At 38.8% G+C, this 23830-nt stretch overlaps 1 protein-coding gene across 4 annotated transcripts in view; it reads left to right on the top strand.

The window, feature by feature from the left end:
- The window catches only part of LOC124596554 (pleckstrin homology-like domain family B member 1), a 1048367-nt gene that overhangs the window by 792191 nt on the left and 232346 nt on the right, over window positions 1-23830 (top strand). For 3 of the 4 annotated variants that reach the window (XM_047135739.1, XM_047135737.1, XM_047135738.1), the window contains 6 exons: window positions 1525-1724; window positions 4188-4287; window positions 6021-6245; window positions 13906-14013; window positions 15998-16169; window positions 16812-16986. In XM_047135739.1, coding sequence (XP_046991695.1) covers window positions 1525-1724; window positions 4188-4287; window positions 6021-6245; window positions 13906-14013; window positions 15998-16169; window positions 16812-16986 — 980 coding nt within the window. The remainder of the gene's footprint in view (window positions 1-1524; window positions 1725-4187; window positions 4288-6020; window positions 6246-13905; window positions 14014-15997; window positions 16170-16811; window positions 16987-23830) is intronic. The other variant, XM_047135740.1, reaches the window with a different exon arrangement.

The raw sequence follows: 23830 nt of genomic DNA, 5'->3' as shown, positions 1-23830 counted from the left end.
CTCACAATCCCAATTTCGCTGCAGATTAAATAATGATCAGTGTCATCAAAGAATCCCCTGAATACATGTGTATCCCTCGCAGCCTTCCTGAATTCCTGATCTGTTATTATATAGTCAATGACAGATCTGGTTCCCCTACCTTCCCAAGTATACCGGTGAATGTTCTTATGTTCAAAAAAGGAGTTTGTGATTACTAAGCCCATACTGGCACAGAAATCCAAGAGTTGTTTCCCGTTCCTGTTGGCCTCCATATCCTCTCCAAATTTACCCATAACCTTTTCATACCCTTCTGTTCGATTTCCAATCCTGGCATTAAAATCACCCATGAGCAGAACACTGTCCTTGTCCTTTACTCTAACAACTACATCACTGAGTGCCTCATAAAAACTATCGATCTTATCTTGATCTGTCCCTTCACAATTTGAATATACTGACACAATCCTAATTTTCTTGCTAGACACTGTCAAATCTATCCACATCAGTCGTTCGTTTACATACCTTATTGCAACTATGCTGGGTTCCATTTCTTTCCTGATGTAAAGCCCGACACCCCATTGTGCTATTCCTGCTTTGACTCCTGGCAGGTAGACCTTGTATTCTCCCACTTCCTCTTCTTTCTCACCACTTACCCGAATGTCACTAACAGCTAAAACATCCAGCCCCATCTTACTTGCAGCCTCTGCCAGCTCTACCTTCTTCCCAGAGTAGCCCCCATTGATATTAATGGCTCACCATCTCATTACCATTTGTTTGCCAAGTCGTATCTTAGGAGTCCCTGGTTTGTCAGTTAGAGGTGGGACTCCGTCACCTCCAAAGGTCCAAGGCATTTTGCTCTGATTGTTGCCAGCATCATATTTAAAGTACCAGGGAAGCAGGTTGCTAGCCTTGCTTGCCCCGAGTCCCATTGAGTTTTACCCCTAACGGTTGAGGGACTAACCGGTGGATTTGGTAGTCTTTGCCATATGAGCACAAAGGTGACCATGACTCAGAATATGTCCGAGATGCCCAGCCTTATTCCAAAGTAGCTGGTATCCTGACTGTCGGGACCACTTACTTGGCCACTCATAAGTTGCCCGTGATTCATGAACGAGGACATGACTACAGGAACCCACACCATGAACCACAAAAACTTAACTATTAAACTCATTTTTATTTAGGTTCTTAATAAGTTTTTTGGCTTATGACAAATGTTTATCTTATAAGCTGAAGACTTCTTAACATCATTTACAGTTCAAGACCATAGTTCTTAAATTTGGGATTGTTGTAGCAAGGAACGGTGCAATAATCCATAGGTATGAATTACAGTCTTTTTTTTCCATCTAAAGAGTATCAAGAACAAACATGTAAAAATAAGTTTAATTTCATAGTGCAATAAGGCTGCTAAGGTGAAAGAGGTAAAAAACAGACACAGTTTCACTGATAATAATATATCCATTCTGAAAATACATTACCGAATTCTATTAGTTTATCTTTCAAGAAAATCTGTCATTTACATCACACTGAAGATGGACCTTTTTCTTGCAGCTGGAACTTGAGCGAGCCCTTCTTGATGGAGAGCAGCAGTCACAAACTGAGAAGCTGTTACAGGAGGAAGACCGATTGGTAGCAGTGGAATCGCGGATGGTGGAGCTAGACCATATTATGGAGAGAACTCAAGAAGAAGAATTAAAGAGGCAAGCTGAGTGCCAGAGAAGGCTTGATGAAATAGATAGAGAAGTTCGAAGGTAAGACAAGAAATCTTCCAAAGTTTTCCTTAATTTATTGTGGTTGTAAGTTTTTTCCACTTTTGCTGGAGATGATATCTAAATAGTAAGTGCATCCATCCCTATAATCAATTCTTCTCTCATAATTTTTATATCAGAAAAATTTACATATTCTTAACAGGCTGTAGTTGTTTAGCTTTTCAGTTTTTATTCACTTCTGTTGTGACATCTTTTTTTATCTGCTGCACATTCCCATGTTCATCCTATTATTTTCAGATGTTCTTACTAACCAAAGTTGAAATAAATATTGATTGTAACTTCATATTTCTAACTCGTGTGTGTGTGGGGGGGGGGGGGGGGGGGTGTACTTTTATTTTTCCTTGTTCCAAATGTTACTGCACCATGACACTTTACTAATGTGTACTTTTTCTGGATAATACTTTCATATGTTACATACTAGATATAAATTCTACATCAGTAGGTGCATTCATATAAAACCTTCAGTGTAATAATTATGAAGATACGGTACTAATGACGTTCTTTTGCAAACCACAATGGGAAGGAATGGTTAAGAAACTTGCATTTTGTCACTTTAAAATATACCTAAATTTTTCATAAAGAAAATCTATTCTCCAAATTTTGCGATTGCTCAGTATCAAGAAATGTGCTTCTCTCCCAATCAAGTGTACCAAGGAGTTAAGCAATATTCTGAAGACAGCACGAGACCTATAGTATCCTGATAGTGCTGCAAGAAATGCCTGTAGTTGTCACATTATTGGTCATACTGACATAATCTGTTAATATGATTGTTTGCAGACTAAATGGCAACAACTTACAAGTTACGCGAAATACACGTTCATGTGTAGGCTGCAGCTGTTGAACTGTACCTCCCCTATTGCACCGTGGCTCTTCACAAAGGTCCCCTCCCCCAACTACTGATGTCCCCTCTACTGACCCATCTCTGCAGGCGCAGGCAAAGTTATTTTGTGCACACTCTACCTGTGTTGCCCTTCACCCTCATTCCTGAGAACAACTTCAGACAAGTGAGTTATGGACCATTATGAATAGTGTGTCACTGATCTTTACTGCTACCTTGGCTGTCATTGATTGGATGAAAATATTTCTTTATTTTGAATTCACGATTGTGCAAGTTTGGCTGTGTATTCATTTTCAAGTGACTGTCAGAAAATCTACAAATATGAACTATAAAGCAACTCTTCATTGTTTAGATGAAAGAACAAAGAAGGTAACTTACATAGTGCAATCTGTAGTTATATAGGTGGCATCATGTTTAATGCATCTAACATGGCAATAAATAAGATTCAGTTCCACACAGCATTTCAAAATTTAACTCCATCATAAGTCAGAAGACTTCAGCCTGCATGTGCTAAGTAGAACTCGGTAAACTATTGCAAAACTGTTCTGACAGCAACACAAGCAAAGCAGTGTTGCCACAGTAACCCCATTAATGACTGCTGTTTTCTCCCATAATTGGTGCTCCCTATGATGCTACATGGGCAACAGCTGTTCAGTAATGACCTGTGGCAACAGTGCTTGCTTAGTGTCATGGATCAAGTTGGTATATGCCAAAGGCTCCTCACTTGCATTTTAAAAGAAAGGAGGACATGAGGTTGGAGAACCAACCTACACCTCTCAGCCATCACTTTCACTACTCCCTAGTACAGTCAATAATAACACTGACCAGAAAGTTGTCAATAATGGTCACTGTCATCTGCTTTCTGTTGATTCACCTGCTTCACTTGGCCAGAGCCATGAGCACCCTCTTGGTGTTTTCTTATAGTTGCAGAATGACCAGATGATCTATAACATCTTTTTCCATCATTTTTGGGTGTGAATCCAGGTTGTTATTAATTTTTGTTCTGCTATTTTGGCTGACAGACTTTCAGCCATTCTCAAGGTGAATTGCTTGCAAAATCTTCAATAACTTTACACAATACTGTGGGGTAAACATGCAAGCAACTCACTTTCAGAATGGATGAAAGGTTGTCAGCTGAAATTTTAGAACAAGAATTAATAATATCCCAGATGAACACCTGGAAAAGGATGGAATATTTGATCAGCCATGAAAACTTCGAGGCGCAAAACGTGGGAGACAGGATCAGGGGTCATTTTTAATGAGTATCTTTCCATAAGAGCACACTTATTTCCCAGATGATATTTGCCCATGTTTCGACTGTATTTGCTAAATGGGAGTTTGTCAGTGAATGTATGTAATGAAATTGGCTTGGAATATGAAATACGAAATTTTCATTTTCCCACCATAAGCGGTATTATAAATAAATTTATGATACTAAGCTCTTCTCAGATTTTTAGTTCTTCATAATTGTATCAATAATGAAATTTTACTGCAGAATTTTGTTTTGTTAGTATGTGCTCATATTCATGTCTTAATCTATAAAGACATTTGATTTTGTCTCTAAGCAGTTGACAATAAAACAAGCTAGGAGGCTGTTTCTGTTGCAGGTTAAATGATGAAGCTACTGTGTGCACGGACATTGAGCGCCATAAGGAATTATCGGAGAAATTGAAACAACAACACGATCTCCTCGATTCTGAGAGGAAGGTAATGTAGAGCAAATAAGTCACACTGTTTTATGTCAAATGTAACAATATTTTTTGTACATTTTTATTTATGTTTGAGTGTACTGAACATATACATTGACAGAAAAAAAGTCGCAACACAAAAAATAATTAACGTAGAGTGATGAAATTTCAGAAATAGATTTGTCTAGTTAACCTAACATTACAAGATAACAAGTTAACATACATTTGAGACAAGCCACTGCAAATGTGAAATGTTGGTATATTAATAACATGTGTAACGACCAGATCTGGTAATCTAGTATGCCAAGGCAACATGTTGACACTTGGTAGAGCATGTTGGGTTTCAACAGCAGTATGTAGGTAGGCTTTGTCCTGTTGGAAATCCCCCCTGAAATGCCGTTCATGAATGGTGGCACAACAGATTTAATTACAAGACTGACATATGAATTTGCAGCAGGATGTGTGGGATAACAGGGAGAGTGCTGCTGCTGTCACATGAAATCACACTGCAGACCGTAATTCCAAGTGTAGGTTCAGTGTGACTAGCACACAGACAGGTTAGTTGCAGGCCCTCAACTGGCTTCCTCCTAACCAACACAAGGCCATCACCAGCACTGAGGCAGAACCAGCTGTCATCAGAAACACAAAAGACCTTCACCCCTCCAATCAGCTCTCAGTTGGTTTGGGTTTAGTGGAATGCACACTACAGGGTGTCTGGCTCAGAGCTGTCCTTGAAATAACAGATCTGTAACAATTTGTTTTGTCACTGTGCTGCCTTCTGCTGCTCAAATTGCTGCTTCAGATGCAGTACGATGCCACAGCCATATGCCAAACACAATGATCTTCCTTCTCGATAGTGTCACATTTTCAGGACTCATTAATTGCAGTTAGTTAACTGCCTTGGGGAATGAAAATGAGGTATGATAAGGGGTTTGTCTCATTGATGATAAGGTCATAATAAGTGGATTGGCGGCTTAGATTAGGGAAGAGCAGGGTTAGAAGTCAGGTGTGTCCTTTTGAAAGGAACCATCTTGGTATTTGCTTAAAACATTTATGGATGTGGATTTGAACCATAGTTTTCTTAAATGCTTATCCAGTGTCTTAATCCCCAAACTGTATCAGTTTTAATATAGAACCAAACAAGGAAGCGCTGTTGTAGACCGCTGAAAATGTCAGACTGGTCTGGTGTTAGGCATTGTTTTGGATACTTGTTGAGTAATTTGTCATCTGAGTACTCAGTAAAAGGAACAAAAACAAAGTTAAAATACGAGAAACAAAATGATACTGCCAGTAATGTGTTATTAAGAAATTATCAGTAGGCAGGCAATTTTTTTTAAGCCAAATGGTTAGGATACTTTGCCTTTGCTCTACCAGAAATAGATAATTATGCTGAAAAGTAAACAATTATTAATGATTTTAAAGAGAGAATGTTTGATCAACATGTATTATCCAGTTTTTAGATGAGTTAGTCACATCCCATTAAACTGCTCTCAGATTCATATGAATGCATCAAGGTAGCAAAATGTATGTGACATAAAAATAAGCTCCCAGCTGCTTAGTGCCAATACATTACCACTATTACCAGTTGTAAAACAGGATAAACACATTTGTTATTTGTATGAGAGTGTTACTGTACTTAGATGCAAATTCATAAACTTTCATTCCTCCTGAAATATGCGCTTTTTTGTACTTTCTTTATTCTATTAGAACTGTCCCAATGTACTTCCTGTTACTTTGGTTGTATATTTATAGATGTTTGAAGATATGGAGTTCCATCACTTAGAGGAAGAAGCAAGCTGTCTGGCAAGAAGAGAAGAGTTGCAGCGAGAACTGACGGAAGTGTATACACGTATAGAAGCAAGGCGTTGCCGCATGAGGGAGCTTGATCAGCAGCGGCTAGAGGCAGACCGAGCAGCACAAGATGAGGGAGACCAGCTGGAACAGCAACTTCTTCAGCACCTAAGATTGCTTGATGAAGTGTGTATTACTGACATGTTTATAGGATATCATGTAACAAACTATATAAAACAATGTGTATGCTAAGATTCTGTATGAAGGCAAATGCTTATTCATTTTATTGCCACAAGTAAAAATAAAAAGTCCAGTACAGTGTGATGATGATGATGATGTGATGCTGCTGATTCTGATAACAATTACAACAACAACGACAACAACAACAACTACTACTACTACTACTACTACTACTACTGCAAAATTGCAGTAAATGGCATTTTCATGAGTAAATGACAGCCTGAAGTCAAGTTAGTTGTGTTGTATGCCCTGTTTTATGGTGTAGCTTGTGCTGAACACTAACTTGGCTAGTTAAGAGTAAGATTAACAACCTGGAACCTCCACAGCTTATAATCCCTGATGGGAGTAGCAGTTTTTTTATAATTCAGAAGATTGTCACCTCTGACATAGCTTTGCATGAGTAAAATTGACAATTCACACAACAGCATAAATTCCTTATTAAGCTGCAACCACGTAATCCATGACTCCTGGAGACTGGAAGGCTCCCAACCAAGTTCACAGCTATGGTCTTTATATTACCCTTACCATATTGGTTTCTAACTCACAAATGTGGTCTGTAAATTGTTGCTACTGTGTTGTTTACTAATTTGAACAGTCTGAGTTTGGAACACACAAACAGGACACTTGTTCATGGTGACAATGAGCCCAGCAGCATTTCCTCTGTGTCTCTTTCATTTTTTTTCATACCAGTGTTGAAGTATTGTGTTATTTTGTGTGTGTTGCAGTAACTTAGGGAAGTAGCCTGTGACTTTCAGGAAACATGATTAAATATTGAACATCAGAACTTTCCATCTTCGGAATATCCATCTGTATCTTGTTTGATAACTCTGGGACACTGATTACTCTCATCCTTCACCAACAAATTTACTAAGTGAAGATCTGGTAGCACTGTACAGAAATATTGCAAGAGTCTTTTCCTGAATCATTCTGAGCCCAGACCAGACCCAGCAGCATGCTCTCTTATTAAAGAGGAAGGTGTGCATGTATGAACACAATTTTGTCGCATGTGTACCTCTGGCAATGACAATTGGTTTCAGCTCCCATCATCAGCAGCTGTTAACATATGACAGATGACAATGAAATCATTTTAAATTTGAGATGTGGACCCATTTGTAGCCTTTGTCCTGAAAGCTTGGCAAATTACATCTAACACAAAATGAAAAGAGTGATAAAGTGTACAGAAAAAATGGTGTAGACATTACAAGCTGTTTAAAAGCTAGAGGAAGCCAATGACATTCTGCTTCAAGTATGACCATGGCACACAAAGTACTTTGGTGTTCCAGTGTGTGAAAGGCTGTAATTTTATGCAGTGTTGTTAAATGTAGATAGCTACTTCTAAATTCTGTTATCAAAGTATAGTACCAATGGAGACACACTGTTCTAAAGAATGCAAAATAACACTGTCCAGTCTTTGATAGAATATTCTTCTTTTGCAAGAGAAGAAAGAGAAGACTGTACATGCTGTTTGCATGTTTTGATACTGTGAGGCTCGAAAGGAACAACAGGGAAAGGCAAGAAGAGAAATCTCAGAAAACCATTTTATATTTCTTATGTCAGGTAACACCACCAATCAGACATCACAAATTCTTCTGAGAAGAAATAATTACTTCACTAAAGAAGTATTGCTTCCAGAAGTGAAAGGTGTGTGGAAAATAAATGTTTATGAATTATCTAATATTGCCTGCTACAATGGAATCTATTAGTATTCCACCTGTGTTTTTTACCTGAGATACAAGGCACGCCTGTCAGTATGTGTCACTGTATGTACAGAGATTTCAAATGACATGAAAAATTCATTGCTCTTAATGCACTAACTTTTGTCTTTGGTATTGGCACGTGAACCTCTGGTAAGTTTTAAATGGAAGGCCCCAAGTAAGATCTGATAATGTAGGTGTAGGACACTGGCAACAATAACAAAGTACTCAGATTCTGTTTCTGGTGTGACTTAACTATAACCTCTTCTGAACAGTGATGTCACATCTCTTTGTTATTCACAGTCCAGTCACATTAGTAACACGACCTGTCAAAAGCCTGAATAACCACCTTGTGCAGCACAGACCACTGCGAGACATGCAGGTTGAGAGTCGGTGAGATTCTGGAAAGTACTGACAGGGATGTGGATCCATGTGGACTCTAATGTTGTGGGTAGCTGCACTGGGTTCCTCACATGAGGATCCATGACATGAAATGCTAAATCAATGTGATCCCACAATTCTCAATTGTGTTTAAATCCTAGGAGTCTGGTGGCCAAGGGGATATAGTAAACTCATCCTGGTGCTCTTCAAATCACATGTGTACACTGCAAGTTGTGTGACACATTGCAATGTCCTGCTGCCAGGTGTCATCATGCCAAGAAAAAACATATTGCCTGTAAGCGTGGACATGGTCTCCAAGTATAGGTGCATACTTGTGCATCCATTGTGGCTTCCAGAATGATGAGATCACTCGTGGAACTCTACAAAAATATTCCCCACACCATAACATGTGCACGGTGCTTGCTTTCAGATGTTTCATGCCATACACACCAATGGCCACCTGCCGAAAAGGGCACATGCTGTCACTCAGTGGACATTGAGTTGCAGTATTGGCATACTAATCCAGTATTTGTCACCAATGATAGCAGTCAGCATGGGTGTATGGATCTGATGCCTGGTTTGTTGGCCGATATGCAGCAACATTCGATGAATGGTCATTGAGGAGATTTTGTTGGTACCCACTTGGTTCATCAGGGGGAGGGGGGGGGTGTCAGTTGCTCAACAGTGGCATGTCTATTCACCCATACACATCTCTGCAGCCATTGTTCACCTTCATCTATGGCCCTTGGTGCACCGCAGTTGCCTCTGCATCGATTTTGGATAGTGCCATTTTGCCATGCACGATATACTTTATACATGGCATCATGTGAACAGTTTAAAAATTTAGCTATCTCATAAATGCTTCCAAAAAGCAGTGATTATGTCCTTTTGAACGTCAGATGAATCACTCCATTACAACTACTACTGCACTATTTTCTCTGTCCCCTCAACACGCTTCATATACCCTCCAGTGCTAGTGCTGCCACCTGCTTTCTGTGAGTAGTCATTGCACATTTGTGTTGAACACAGGCAGTGGTCACATTAATGTGACTAGGCCATGTATTAAGGTTGTCGTTGTTGTTGTTGTGGTCTTCAGTCCTGAGACTGGTCTGATGCAGCTCTCCATGCCTCTCTATCCTGTGCAAGCTTCTTCATCTCCCAGTACCTATTGCAACCTACATCTTTCTGAATCTGCTTAGTGTATTCATCTCTTGGTCTCCCTCTACGATTTTTACCCTCCATGCTGCCCTCCAATACTAAATTGGTGATCCCTTCATGCCTCAGAACATGTCCTACCAACCGATCCCTTCTTCTAGTCAAGTTGTGCCACAAACTTCTCTTCTCCCCAATTCTATTCAATACCTCCTCATTAGTTATGTGATCTACCCATCTAATCTTCAGCATTCTTATGTAGCACCACATTATTAAGGTATTCAGAATAAAACTGAAATTCATTACTACATAGAATTTTCAGGTTCACAACCCATGGCTTTGAAACATAAACATTACAACTCATTTGACATATCTTTCAAAGGGCCAAAGTAATAAAAACTAAACTAAACAGACCGCCTACACAGTCTGACAGAAAATCAAAGTCACTTCAACTGATGGCAGTATTCACAACTAAAGCAACACTTAAGTCTTTCAGAAGACTTGTATTAAAGAGATTCCGATGGATTGCATCTTAAAGTAGAACAGTAATGTCCTTTTTAAGTCTCAAATATTGATAGTGCATTGTTAGTCTCATACACAATTACTTCTGAATAAATGTTGTATGAAAGTTCTGGCAGAGTGTAAATACTTTTGGATCTAAGGAGACCACTCACTGAAAAGCTGACCCACTTAGCTGTCAGTAGGCATACACAAAAAGAAAGAAAACTTGATAGCTTTCAGAGTAACCATTTTACAGACAGGTGTGTGTGTGTGTGTGTGTGTGTGTGTGTGTGTGTGTGTGTGTGTGTGTGTGTGTTTCAGTTTCAATCCCGCGTGCACCTCTGTCCCTACATGATGCCCGCTGGACTGACAGTGGGGATTGGAGGATATGTCAGACTTCTGGGATGGGATCACTCTGGCAGAGCTCATAGGCAAAAGAGTCAGGCAGTTGGTAGAGGTTTTCTGTCGAGCAGGTACTCTGACTCGTCAATAGAGTGGTGGAGCCTTTGTTTGCAGGTAGGATAACTAGATCAGAATCTGTTTTCAGGTTGTCCATGACAGTCCTTTCTTCTGCTGAAAGATTTATATTCTTAGGAAGTGACCTGGGGTAGGATGGTGAGGCCAAGTTAGAGTAAGGAATTCCTGGAAGGTGAGGGTAGTGTCACTGTTGAATGATGCTGTCATGCTGTCAGTCCAGCTCGTACAAGGTGGAGGTGTGTGTGTGTGTGTGTGTGTGTGTGTGTGTGTGTGTGTGTGTGTGTGTGTGTGTGTGTGTGGCAGCCATTGAGGGGACAGATTGCAACCAACTGCAGATTGTGGCACATGTTGGAACAAATGGTGCCTGTCGTCTGGGCTCTGAGGTCATTCTTGGTTCATTCTAGCAACTGGCAGAGAAGGTTGAGAAGACCAGACTTGCAGCACACAAAATTCACAATTTGCAGCATTGTCTCCAAAACTGATCATGGTCCTTTGGTTTTGAGTGGAGTGGAAGGACTGAACCAGGGACTTGGAAAGTTCTGTGACAAGCTAGGCTGTGACTTCCTGGTCTTGCACAATACGGTTGAGAACTGTAGGGGTCCTCCTAAACGGGCCAGGTGTGCCCTACATATCAGAGGCTGCCAGTCCCCCAACGTCCTCATGCCCTGAGCGGTACTTCCTGGGGAGTGGATCAGACCACCCTCCTCTGTTTGTACCAATCCCTTGTCCATTCAAAATTAGACTGTGGGTGTTTTGTTTAAAAATCTGCACATCTTTTACCATCTCAATACAATCGTGTGTGTGTGTGTGTGTGTGTATGGGGGGGGGGGGGGGGTGCGTGCGTGCGTGCGTGCGCATTACCTCCACTATATAGGAAGCAGCAACTATCCTTTACATTATATTTTTAGATAAAAAATTAGTAGTGTCATATCTCAATGAAGAACCTGAAATTTTCAGCACAGGGCAGGAGCATGTAGAGGAACTTCAGCTGAAGCTTAAAAAAATAGTAGACCATGCATTGGATAGATATGTATCCAGAAGAACAGTTCATAATGGGAAGGAACCTCCATAGTATGCAGTCATTGTAAAGAAACTTATAAGGAAACAGAGCCCACTGCACAATAGGTGTAATACAAAGCATAAGATTATAGATACGCTTAATGAAACGCATTTGGCTATGAAGAGAGCAATGCTTGATACCTTCAATGACTACCATAGCAGAATGTTATCGAGCCATGTTTCACAGAACCCAAATAAATTCTTGTCATATGTCCAGGCTGTTAGTGGCACCAAAGTTAGTGTCCATTTCCTAGTGAGTGGGACAGGAACTGAAATTAAGCTGAAATGCTTAACTCCATTTTCAAATGTTCCTTTACAAAGGAAAACACAGGAGAATTGCCCCAATTAAATCCTCATACCACTGAAAAGATGAATGAAATAAGTATTAGTATGAAATCGTAAACTGAACAAAGCTCCAGGGCCTGATGCAGTCCCTTTCAGTTCTGTACTGAATTTGCAGAGAGTTGCCCCATCTTCTAACTATAATCTATCATAGCTCCTTCAAACAAAAAACCATGCCTAGTTCTTGAGAAATGCTACAGGTCACACCTGTCTACAAGAAGAGTAGTAAAAGTGATCTACACAATTACCATCCAATATCCTTGACATTGATTTGTTGTAGATTCTTAGATTATCTTGAACCAAATGACCACCTAAATGCCAACCAGCATGCAGTTTGAAAACAACAATAATGTGAAACAAAACTCGCACTTTCCCACATGACGTACTGAAAACTTTAAATCAAGCCAGTCAGGTAGAGGCTAGATTTCTTGATTTCTGAAAAGCATTTGACTCAATACTGCACCTACACTTATTGTCAAAAGTACAATTGTATAGGGTATCAAGCAAAATTTGTGACTGGATTGAGGACTTTTTGTTAGGGAGGATGTAGCATGTTACCTTGGATGGAGAGTCATCATCAGACATAGAAGTAACTTCAGTTGTGCCCCAGGGAAGTGTGTCATGACCCTTCTGTTCATGTTGTACATTACTGATCTTGCAAACGATATTAACAGTACAATCAGGCTTTTTGTAGATGATGTATTTATCTGTAATGAAGCATAAACTGACAGAAGCTGCAGAAATATTCAGTCAGATCTTGGTAAGATTTCAAAGTGGTGCAGAGATTGGCAAGTAGCTTTAAATGTTCAGAAAAGTAAAATTATGCACTTCACAAAATGAAAAACATAGTATCATATGACTATAATATCACAGTTGGAATCAGCCAACTCGTACAAATACCTGGCTGTAGCACTTTGTAGGGATGTGAAATGGAATGATCACATAGGTTCAGTCATAGGTAAAGCAGGTGGTAACTTTGGATTATTGGTAGAATACTGGGGAAGTACAATCAGTCTACAATGGAGATTACTTACAAATCACTTGGGTGGCCAGTTCCAGAATTTTGCTAAAGTGTGTTGGACCCGTACCAGATAAGACTAACAAGGGACAGTGAATTTTTACTAAGAAGGGCAGCATGAATAGTCACAGAATTATTTAATCCATGGGAGAAGGTTGTAAAGATACTGAAGAACTGAACTGGAATACTCTTGAAGAAGATGTAAACTATCCCAGGAAAGTCTATTAACCAAGTTTCAAAAAACTGGATTTAAGTGATTAAACTAGGAATGTACTACAACCCCCTACATACTGTTCACTGGGGATCATGAGGGTAAGCTTAGAATAATTACTGCATTCAGAGAGGCATTAAAACAACCATTTTTCTGGACTCCATATGTGAATGGGACAGGAAGAAACCTAATAACTGGTACAGTGGGACATACCCTCTGCCATGCACCTTATGGTGCTTTGCAGAGTATAGATGTAGATGCAGATGTAGAACATTTTGAGGGAGCAGTGAAGCTACTGTAATTTTAAGAACTGTTACATGCATATGCACTCTCCACCAAATCGGTTGCAGGTAAATGTTTACCTCTCCTCATTTTCCTTGTTAATTAATTCCGGCATTTCCTTTGCATAATAACACTAGAAAGTACTCATTTCATGACATGAAGATAGCTTTGTATTCCTAAATTGTGGTTTTCATGTGTGTCTAGTTCAGGTCCTCAGAACACTTAGGAAACATGTTCACAAATGAGGCAGAGGGAAGATGATGGAGAATGCTGTCAATGGAGAATGCTGTCAATTCATGGAAAAAAAATTACAACTCTGTAGGAAAGGCATTAATTTAATTTAGTTTGTCTAATGTTTCTTACCTGTAGTTGTCTGTATTGTCTGTTCTGTAGCTTAGATACCTATTCTTTTCAGGTCTTAGAACAACAAACCATTGCATGTGAAATTTGTAGCATCAATGGGATAACATTTACATGCTTTTTTCATAGGGCCGGAGTAGACTGCGTGCTATTGAACTTCGCTTGGAGGAGTTGGCAAGGCAGGGTATTGTGAGCAGTCCTGAATCTAGTCCAGATGCTTCATCAGATGTGGAAGAGGTACAGAGCATTAACAACTTCTGCATCAGTTGCTATTTAGTGCAAGATTAACACCATTACTCCTTATTATAGTACATTTATGTCCTTCTATGCATGGTTTTCTGCCTACACTGTGAGTAGTTTCAAAAACTAAAGTAGTATGAATAACATTGAAGCACAATTTAATACTGGTATTCATGGTATTTGAAATTCTTTACTTTAACTTTCTATCTTCTTATGAAGAGTTAGAAAAGTAACCATTCTGGCTTCAAATCAACTATTAAATATTTCTCTGCACAGGTTGATCACTACATGGATTGGCAAATATATGCACTCAATTGCACAGATTGATACCCTAATCACTCTACACCAAGACAGTTGATATGCTTCAAAACAGTTGAACTGCTTCCATCTGAAAGGCTACCTCCCTCCACCTTAATTAATTGACTTCCTCCAAAATCTGAAAACATTTTCATGGATAATAATATTTTGCTCTTTGTATTGATTGTAGGCTGTCTTCCTCAAGGTTGACATCTGTACATCAGTATATGCAATCCCAAGAAAAGGCTATGTTTACATTTCAGCAGTTCCAGACCTCTCCAGGTGAAATGCTGCCCTCCACGCAGCTTGGTGCTAATGGCAAATGTACACATTTAATTCTGATTCTTGGGGAAAATTCACAGCCAACCTCACCACTCTTCACTTTCCACAAATCCTTCACAAGTCCAATTCTCAAACTGATTTCTTGTATCTTCTCAGTCCAGTGCACCCTTATAAACAACAATGGAGTTTCCTTCTTGTCACTTAGCAGTCTTCTCACCTATGATGTATCAATAAATGTCTCCAGAAGAGCTCTGATTTTCTACAGCCATTTTGTAAAATGAGGTACATCTTCTCACTATCCTTCAGATGCACCTAAATTAGGTTTTTGACACATTCCCTCTGCAATTCCTTACAGGTTTTCTGCCTTTATATCCTTGCTATATGGTTCATATACCATTCTCAGAGCAAGACTTGTTTTCACATGTTGGCATCATTGCTACTAAGATGTCAGTGAGATTGAAGACACAGCTGAAGAAAATATTCTAGTAGTGAACAATACCCAGCTGCAGGTAACTTTCTCACAAACAGTATCTGTAACTTTGTTAGCTGTCCAACACACTTGCCATATGGATTCTTCCTTTAGATACATCTCAGAGCTTTGCAAACGTAAATATCCTGTGCAATATATCCTTCTTAACCACCACACACACCTACCCATACCCTAACTGCTGCCATTGTCTACCTACTTTACACTTCATTTTCATTTGATACATACAAAATGCTTCCGAAAGGACACTGGTTTCATCTTACACTGGCTATCATCATAACTAAAGAGGAACAGAGAAAAACTTACATTCACTGATGATGGAACGTCATTTTTTCCAAAAACTGTCTGCCTCCTTCCAGTCTCGCCACCACCCATCTCCACCATGAAAAAACTAATTTTTATTGTTTACAGTTTTCATTTATTTACTTTTTGCTACATCTTCACTGTTTGATTCTTACTTCTTTCTTTCTTTCTTTCTTTTTTTAGCTATTTTTGCCTCATCTGTCTTTCTTGTCCCAGGTTAACACATCTTAACTTTGTTTTGTTCTCTTCACCAACTTGAGCACCTCAGTTTTAAAAACATAACTGTTGCACTCTCCTTTTAGTTTTGGTAACTCTCTTTTTGTCTGTAATTATGTGAACCTTCAATTTTCTTTGAGTACTGCTGCTGCTGCTGCTTTTTAGAAGAATCTTTTTATTTAAATCTGATGACAGTTAACTTTTGATAAATTGACATCTTTGGCAAATGGTGTAGCTGGCTCATTGCTGTGAGTTGATGATATAACCTCCTAATTAAATTTTTTATACTTTTTTAATTGTTTTATTACGGTTCTATTGTGTGTCCAGTTAACCTGGAGATGATGTAATTCTCCAGATTTCATCTTGTAGCTCAATTTAATTATAATTTTCTTCCAGTCTGATGGTGCAGGTCAGCCTAATGGCATGCAGTCTCAAGAAGATTTGGATCGTATCAGTCGTGTAACTTCTCGAGCACCAATGGACCTAGCAACAGGTTCTCTGGGAAGACGTACAATTGCTTCTCTTCAAGAGATTGAGAGGAACCGCCATTTACATTTAGCTCAGCAAGGTAAATGAATATAAAAATTGGGGATACATATTACCTCTTAATAAACTCTCTTATAGAGAAGTAAACAAAGAAGTGCTGACAGCAATATAGCTTCACTTTAAGAAGATATTAACCTGTTTATGCATTCGTAGTCAGTCACAAAAGTACAAAACTTGAAAAGTTATTTTCAGAAGTACTACTAAAAAAAAACAAAAAAAAAAAAACAGACAAAAATTTTGAAAGCTCATGTACAGTGTGGATCATTGATGTTAGTAACACGTACTTTACATTGTGGTATCAGCATTATTTGGAAGGAGGATTATTGGTATTCTGATTTAAAATTAGACGCATTCAGTGGAAGTTTTAAATAATACCAATCTTGTAAAAAGTTGTTCAGTACATCATCAAGACAGCATGCAGTGCACCTTAAAGTGCAAATTTTACTTGAAAATTAAAATTAAGAGAACTTCAATTTCAAGTATTGGCAGATACTACTAATGATTCACTCACCAAACAATCTTCAGAACTAGTTTGTATTTAGTAATTTAGCAATTAACATGCTTTAGTTTGACTGAATCCTAGTAAAAGATTATTTTGATGCCAGTTAAAACACACATATAGTGTATACTGTCAGCAAATAACAAAGCTATCTGTTGTATCCAGGTAGTATGGTAATTGAAGAGGAACGCAAGAGAGTTCAAGAACTGAAACGAAGAGTGCAAGATGAAGTCAGAGCGCAGTGGGAAGAGCGCCGACAGAGAGAATTGAATTGTAACAGTCTCAATAGTGTTGGCAGTGATGAAACAAGTCTCACATCAAGTGATGTTCCCACTGAAAGGTAAGACAGTGACTTACACAGACCAAGTATTAAAACAGAAAACAAGTATTTGTTGCAGTATTTGTTGCAGCAGAAATTACCAATATTAACAACAGTTCTTTAAAAAAGTACACAAGACATGGGCAGCATGACAATTTTATGTATACAGACCGAAGCGATAAGCGAAAAGTTTTACCAAGGCTGGGAATCAAACTATAGCCACTGCCTCCCCAGTCTACTCTACTCTACTCTACTCTACTGGGTTTCAGGCTGGATCCCCCATTTACATTTGATATTGAAGTGCTATTGCAGAACAAGGAGAGCCTCAGCAATTCTGTTCATGTGGAAGGGGGAATTTGAAGTAGACAGGGGAGGCAGTGATAATTTGGACTGAGTAGGAGGCATGCCACGGAAATCCATGCAGTTCCGTGAAACACTGTGCGAAGGTGGATTAGTGACTAATGCCTCTGCATAGTAAGCAGGTGACCTGGGTTCTATTCCCAACCTTGGTACAAATTTTCACTCACCGCTTCAGTCTATATACATAAAATCATGTCTGTAAGAGACCAATGAAGTCTCTGAAATTGTGATATTTCATTTATGACAAATTTAGTTGAAAAGGCAGACACAAATTTGCTACGCTTTGTGGGATATGCCAGACAGCCTAAACATTTTTAAGTGCCATTGTAATACAGTGTGTTTAAAAAATGTCAGTCACAACTCAAAGGTAGCCATTTCAAATCCTTGTGGGGTAAATGTTTGTTAGCAGTATTTGTCTGTCAGTGGAAATACTCTTCAGGATCTCCCAGTAAACAAAGCTATATATGACTTTAATTTACTTTGCTAGTTAGATTCACTCTAAAGATAGTTCATATTATCAGTGGGCTTTATGAATTAAAATTCATACTAATGCACTAATCATGATCCAATAGCAATTTGACATCTCAGACCAAAGATGCCCTTTCAGATGGCACTGCATTATTGTTTCATCATCTTCTGGTACACTAATTAATTTCTGAATTATAGTTTATATAGTATGACTTGTGTATGGTATGAGGGAACATCATAAAATAATAACATACAGGCCCTATCAATCAAAATTTTTATTTTACCTTCATTAATTTATTTAGCTGCATATAAAAGTTTTGATTGTGTACTATAAACCTGAAAGTAGATTGTCCTTGGGGGAAAAAAATGTGCATGAAAAGTCAGTGACATTGCATAAGAAAATATACTAATTACTTGTGACCTAAGGAGCTTTGTCACATTTTCCAAAAATGTAGTTGTGTAGGCATAAAACATTAAAAGTCTGGATGCACATGTTGTGCATACATAATGTTTTACTTAGAAAAGTAGAAATGACACTCTCCCAAACACTTACAAAAATTGGAAGAGATATTGTAGAAAATGACACAGAACTGTTCCACAATCAGTGGAACAGTGACTTCCTGCCTTGGAATTTAAGCACAGAGTCTTCTACCAATTTTGAGATGTATGCTGGTGGAGGGGCACTGAGCTCCTGGAACTAATTACAAAAAAGATGGGGATTTAGCTTTAGTAACGTGTGTTATGCCAGTATCCTGGCCACTCCACCCATGGGTCTGCTTCACCTTTGGTTTGCTCACACCCCTTACTGACTTCCATCTTGTCATTTTATGGATGATGGTGTGGATTTTATACACAAAGTTCAAGCAGGAAGAAGGGGATGTCTGTTATCTACCCTTGTGGGATCACAATTTAAGGTTCACTGGTTTTTCACCTCACGGTGTGACTTTGGTCATGAAACTAGTTATGATTGAGTGATCAGTAAGTCATATTTGGAGCTGTTGCTGTCTTATCAGATTAAATGGATCACAACAGCTGTGGGCGCCCCACATAGCAAGTGACATGAAAAAAGTACTGAACTAGTCGCTATGAACACTCTAAAATATCCATCATAATTTTAAGCTGGACTCCAGGCAATTTGCAAAGCTCTGAAGTGCATACCACACTTGTCTCACCAACAATTAAAATTACTGCAACTCCCTAATTGCAACTGATCTTCACTGTATTATTTTAAGGAAGTAGCTTGAAGAACAGACAACTGAAAATTTGTTTACTGATAAGAAACACTGAATGGGATCACATGCTGAGGACGTAACACTATTTCTAGCAATTAAAAATAGGGTAACACTTTCAGTACTTCATTGAGGTTCATCGCTACATTGCACAAAACAATTTGATTGAATACCACCAACTCCATACATAAGATAACAGGAGAAAGGGAGGACTGCAGAAAAACAGCAAGACATCAACAGGAGCCCCATTTGTAGACACATTTGGCGATTTATGCCTGATAATTGTATCTCAAGTCTTTCTTTTCTTTTTCTTTCTTTTTTTATTAAAAAATGCAAGGAGAAGTCTGGATTCTATGAACAAGACAAGTTGGCTGACTGCAGTTGGTTTGTGAACACAGTACAACTTCTACTTGGACATGCAATGTCCCTTTCAGATCTGTGGAGGGGAATTAATGGCTTCTCACTAAGAGTTAAATGGAGCTAGATGGCACAGCAGTTAATGGACTGGATTCACATTCAGGAGGATAACAATTCAAATCCACATGAGTTAATGAAATTTGCAGCCTTCATGTATGAAATGAAAAAGATAAGGGGAGATTTCTTTAGCACTTGCAGTGAGGTGCAACAACTTTTTGTAGAGGATGCTGTCATGAACTTCTGATGTATCACACACTGAAAACAGTGTTATATGTAGCTGCAATATGAGACGAAAGTGCCTCCATTGTTTGCATGACTAAAGTCACAGCCTCTCCTCTTGGTGATCATTTATTTATTGATAGCTTAAGACTGGCTACTGGTTCACAGTAATGATGGTTTGAACATGTGGTCTGTCTTGATTTGGGCATTGTCTCATTAGATAATTTGGAAAACCCCGACTTTCACCACAGTTTTAACATGTCATCTTAAACACTACCTGAAATTCTCCTTGTGCGATCCATACCTGTGTTGGTTTGGAGGAACAGTTGAATGAGTTAAAAATTATCAATACAATCTCTTCTTTTCCCCCTTAACAATACAGTTGAACTTTGTCCTCTTAACCTAAAAGGCTTCATGGCACAAAGTTGATGGTTTGCACTCAAATCTCCACAAAGCCAGTCTTTCCCACTCTTCTTCTAGATCTTGTATGTTTATAATCATCAAATCAGAGCAAGAGAAAACACCCCTAGTGGGGTTTGAATTACTGTTAATTAGTGCAGGTTTGAGTTACTATAAGGAATTTTACAAGCTGTTTTATAGTGTTAGAGCCCTGAACAGCTTGACAGGAAGTAGATATTTCAGCCAAAAGCAATCAGATTTCCCAACCTCTTGACACATTCCACAGTTGTAGCTTTTCTATTTATACAAAATAGTGATATTTGCTCTTATGATCCATCTCTTTTGACATTGGCAAATACATTCAGGGGAAGACTAGTCCTACAGTAGTTTCATAACATCTTTTCTGATGATGCCATCAGTGCTCTGTCCAAATCTCTGTTCATTAAGTCAGTGTTATTGCTTCAAGAAGGAACACTCAAGTTGTTAGGAGAGAATTTGAAACAATACACTCCTGTGAGTAACTAGGGAAATAAAGGTTAATACAGACATGGTACTGTGCATTATGGGCAGGACTAATATAAGTGTGGTGTAGTAGGTGTTCAGTGGTTCTCACCAATTCCTGTTTCTCGTTATCTATCATCCACCATGTTGGTATGTAGCACAACTAAAATGTGAGTTTGTGGAACGGGCATTCAGTAAGGAATGAAACACATTTTTTCAACCAATCTCGACTGAAAAAATGTGGAGTTTGTTGCTGGACATCATGGAATATTTGCACTTCAGCCCCTGTTGTTTGTGAAGTCCTGATAGGTGGCAGGTCTGTACATAGCCTTCAAAATGGCATCTGTAGCAGACATTCGAAGCAGAGAGCTACAGTTGAGTTTCTTTTGCTGGAAAACCAGAGCACTGGAGATATTCATAGGCACTTGCAGAATGTAGATCTGGCAGTGAACGAAAGCATAGTGATTTGTTGGGCGAGCTATCTGTCGTCATTGCACAAAGGTCACGCAAACCTGTCCGATCTACCATTTGCCAGCCGGCCACACATAGCTGTCTCTCCTAGTGTGTTGTAATGGGCAGAAACTCTTCTTCAAGTTGATCAGTGGATCACAATCACACACCTCGCTGCACAATTGGATGTCTCTGTTGTCCAGCAGTTGAGGTGCTCAGATGTATGTGTCTGCTGGGTTCCTCGCTGCCTAGCCTAGCCTAGCCTAGCCTAGCAGAAGACCATACAGACCAATGAAGGACATCTGTGTGGAATTGCTCCAATGGCACTGACATCCACCACGAGTGTGGTACCAGGTGGGTGTACAGGCTCTCCCAGTAAGGTAGCCTAAGGCCATCACACTGAATGGACATTATGTTGAAAAACAGGGTTATGTAGCCAAAATAGTGAATAGCAGGGAATAATATTGTGTGTCGGTATGCAGAATAAAACAAACCTGGTTTCAGAAAGACGTGTTGCACAACTTATTGAACACTCACAATTTATTGAACACCCCTCTTTCATTATTATTATTATTATTATTATTATTATTATTATTATTATTATTATTTCTTCTTTCCTTTCTCAGACATATTATTATTATTATTATTATTATATATTTTTGACTTAACATTCTAGCATTGTATCCTAGTTCAGTACAGTGGTTGCTAAAGCATGTTCAAAGCCTGTGGTTATGGAGAACTAGAGTCACCACCCCTCAGGAACTCTTGGTTACCATTTGTATACCTAGTCAGAAATGGCAATGTTACATAAGGTGCTTGCCTGGGAGATGTCTAGCTTATCAAATGCCATAGACGATTTGTTCAGTATGCCAAGACTGTGCTGAAATTGTGCTTTTGGCAGTGGTGGGAGTCATTTGTGGCACAAATAAGAAACTGGAGTGTGTGTGATGTTGACAACAGTGACCTAAATTCTGCATAAGAAACACTTGTTTCCATAGCTGCTCGCACATAGAACAGGACCAGCAATTTCAGTGGGGAAATATGTTGCTCTTTGCCCAAGCTGGTAAATGTGGATTACCCATTTGACGTTGACATAATATACTAACCATATTATGGTAGATGTTGCCATCTGAGACATGTTTCAGTGAGATTTAAGAAGAAGTTCCAGGATGTGCATCTGGAGAGTGATCATTTGTTGTTACCACCAAAATGACTCTACACACTACATTAAAGGAATGGTATAGGGAAAAACACAAAATCAGTACTGGAAGTGTACCAGTACTGAATAGTTCCAGTCATTTTGTTCATACTTACTTCCTACTGTGTGGCGTAATGGGTCTGCTGCTGTTGTCACTTCAACTATGTGGAAAGTGATAGGGAGACCCTTGACTGTGATATAAATGTTGAAATCCATTTCAAATCACAAGCCCCCTACCTCATTTTCAAAATTATAATGAAAAATACACAAATGAAAAAAACCTATTTTTTTCACTTTATTGGTTATTGCTAGTGCTTAATTTTCTATTCTGAAGTGGCTGGATTGGGCAGAATTCAGAGTTTGTGAGTAAAATGCTTGTGGTTGCTTTGCGCTGTTCATTTTTCTTTGTTCTTCAGCCATTTGGGAAGCTTCAGTGGCCAGAACTAAACACTTTCCTGGTGTGTATGTGGTCTAATACATGGCAAATTTTAGGGGTAAAATGTTATTTCACATTAATGTATTCATTTGAGCTTTATATCCTTTTTTAATGAAAACTATTTAACATGTACAAAATCTGTACTGTGTTTGAGATGAATTTACTGTAATAGTAAATTTTGCCCAAGAATATCTGAAGCGCAGGTATTTGCAACTTGCTACTTCCACTTATTTTGCTGTGTTTTGCTGTCCCTACTTATAAAATACCAGAGACACGTTCAAGTTAACTTGATGAAGCTGCACATGGTTAAACTAAACTTCAATCTGGTGATTAGAGAGTGCAGAACATGGTTATAAAATTCTGTGTGTGTGTGTGTGTGTGTGTGTGTGTGGGGGGGGGGGGGGGGGGTTGGTTGTCTCTCATGGCACCGGCAAAAGATACCTTGCAACCCTACATGTGGGGAATTGTCAGTATGCCTTCTACAGATTGATATTGAAAATGGACAGATTTCCTACAAGTCTGCCATTACTTCTGTAAGTTGAGGAATCTGGTAAGCATCAGATAGGGCTGCAAGAGTATGCATTCTAGTTGATTTATGATATTTGTAAGAGGCACAGCCAATAAATACATGGAAATAACTCCTTGAGTTGAGTTGTTTGCAAAGGGATATCACACTAATGCAAATTTAACAGAAATTGATAAATGTTGATGAAATTTTAAATTTTCAGTAAAGAGTAAGCAGGTCCAAAATATTTACAGTTCCTATAGTTATTTTTTTCCCCCACAGCATGGAGTTTTACAGTTGCCTGGGCTTCCAAACATAAGTCATAATTTTTATGTTTCAGTATATGCTGATTTGTACTTAAAAATATTGCTGGAACTTGTGGCCATATTGTAAGTTAATCATATAATTTGGAGAGTAGCCTTATGACAACTGAATCTTCTCTAATTAAGACCTTGACAGAATGTAGTGCTCACCAAAACCTTTTACTCTCTTCTCTGATATGAACTGAAAGTATCTCACAGAGTTGTAAGAGAAGCTTTTATCAGGAATGCTGATAAGGCAGTAGTATCTGTGTCAGTTGTGTTGTATGCTATCAGTCTGCTCTGGTCCATGTGACGTGAGTGTTAAACAACAAAAGACTGGAACTACAGCACAACTTTAACCAACCAATCATTCTGTGATGT

The sequence above is a fragment of the Schistocerca americana genome, chromosome 2, assembly GCF_021461395.2.
Source record: "Schistocerca americana isolate TAMUIC-IGC-003095 chromosome 2, iqSchAmer2.1, whole genome shotgun sequence".
Classification (NCBI taxonomy): domain Eukaryota; kingdom Metazoa; phylum Arthropoda; class Insecta; order Orthoptera; family Acrididae; genus Schistocerca; species Schistocerca americana.
This window is presented reverse-complemented; position numbering and strand designations above follow the sequence as displayed.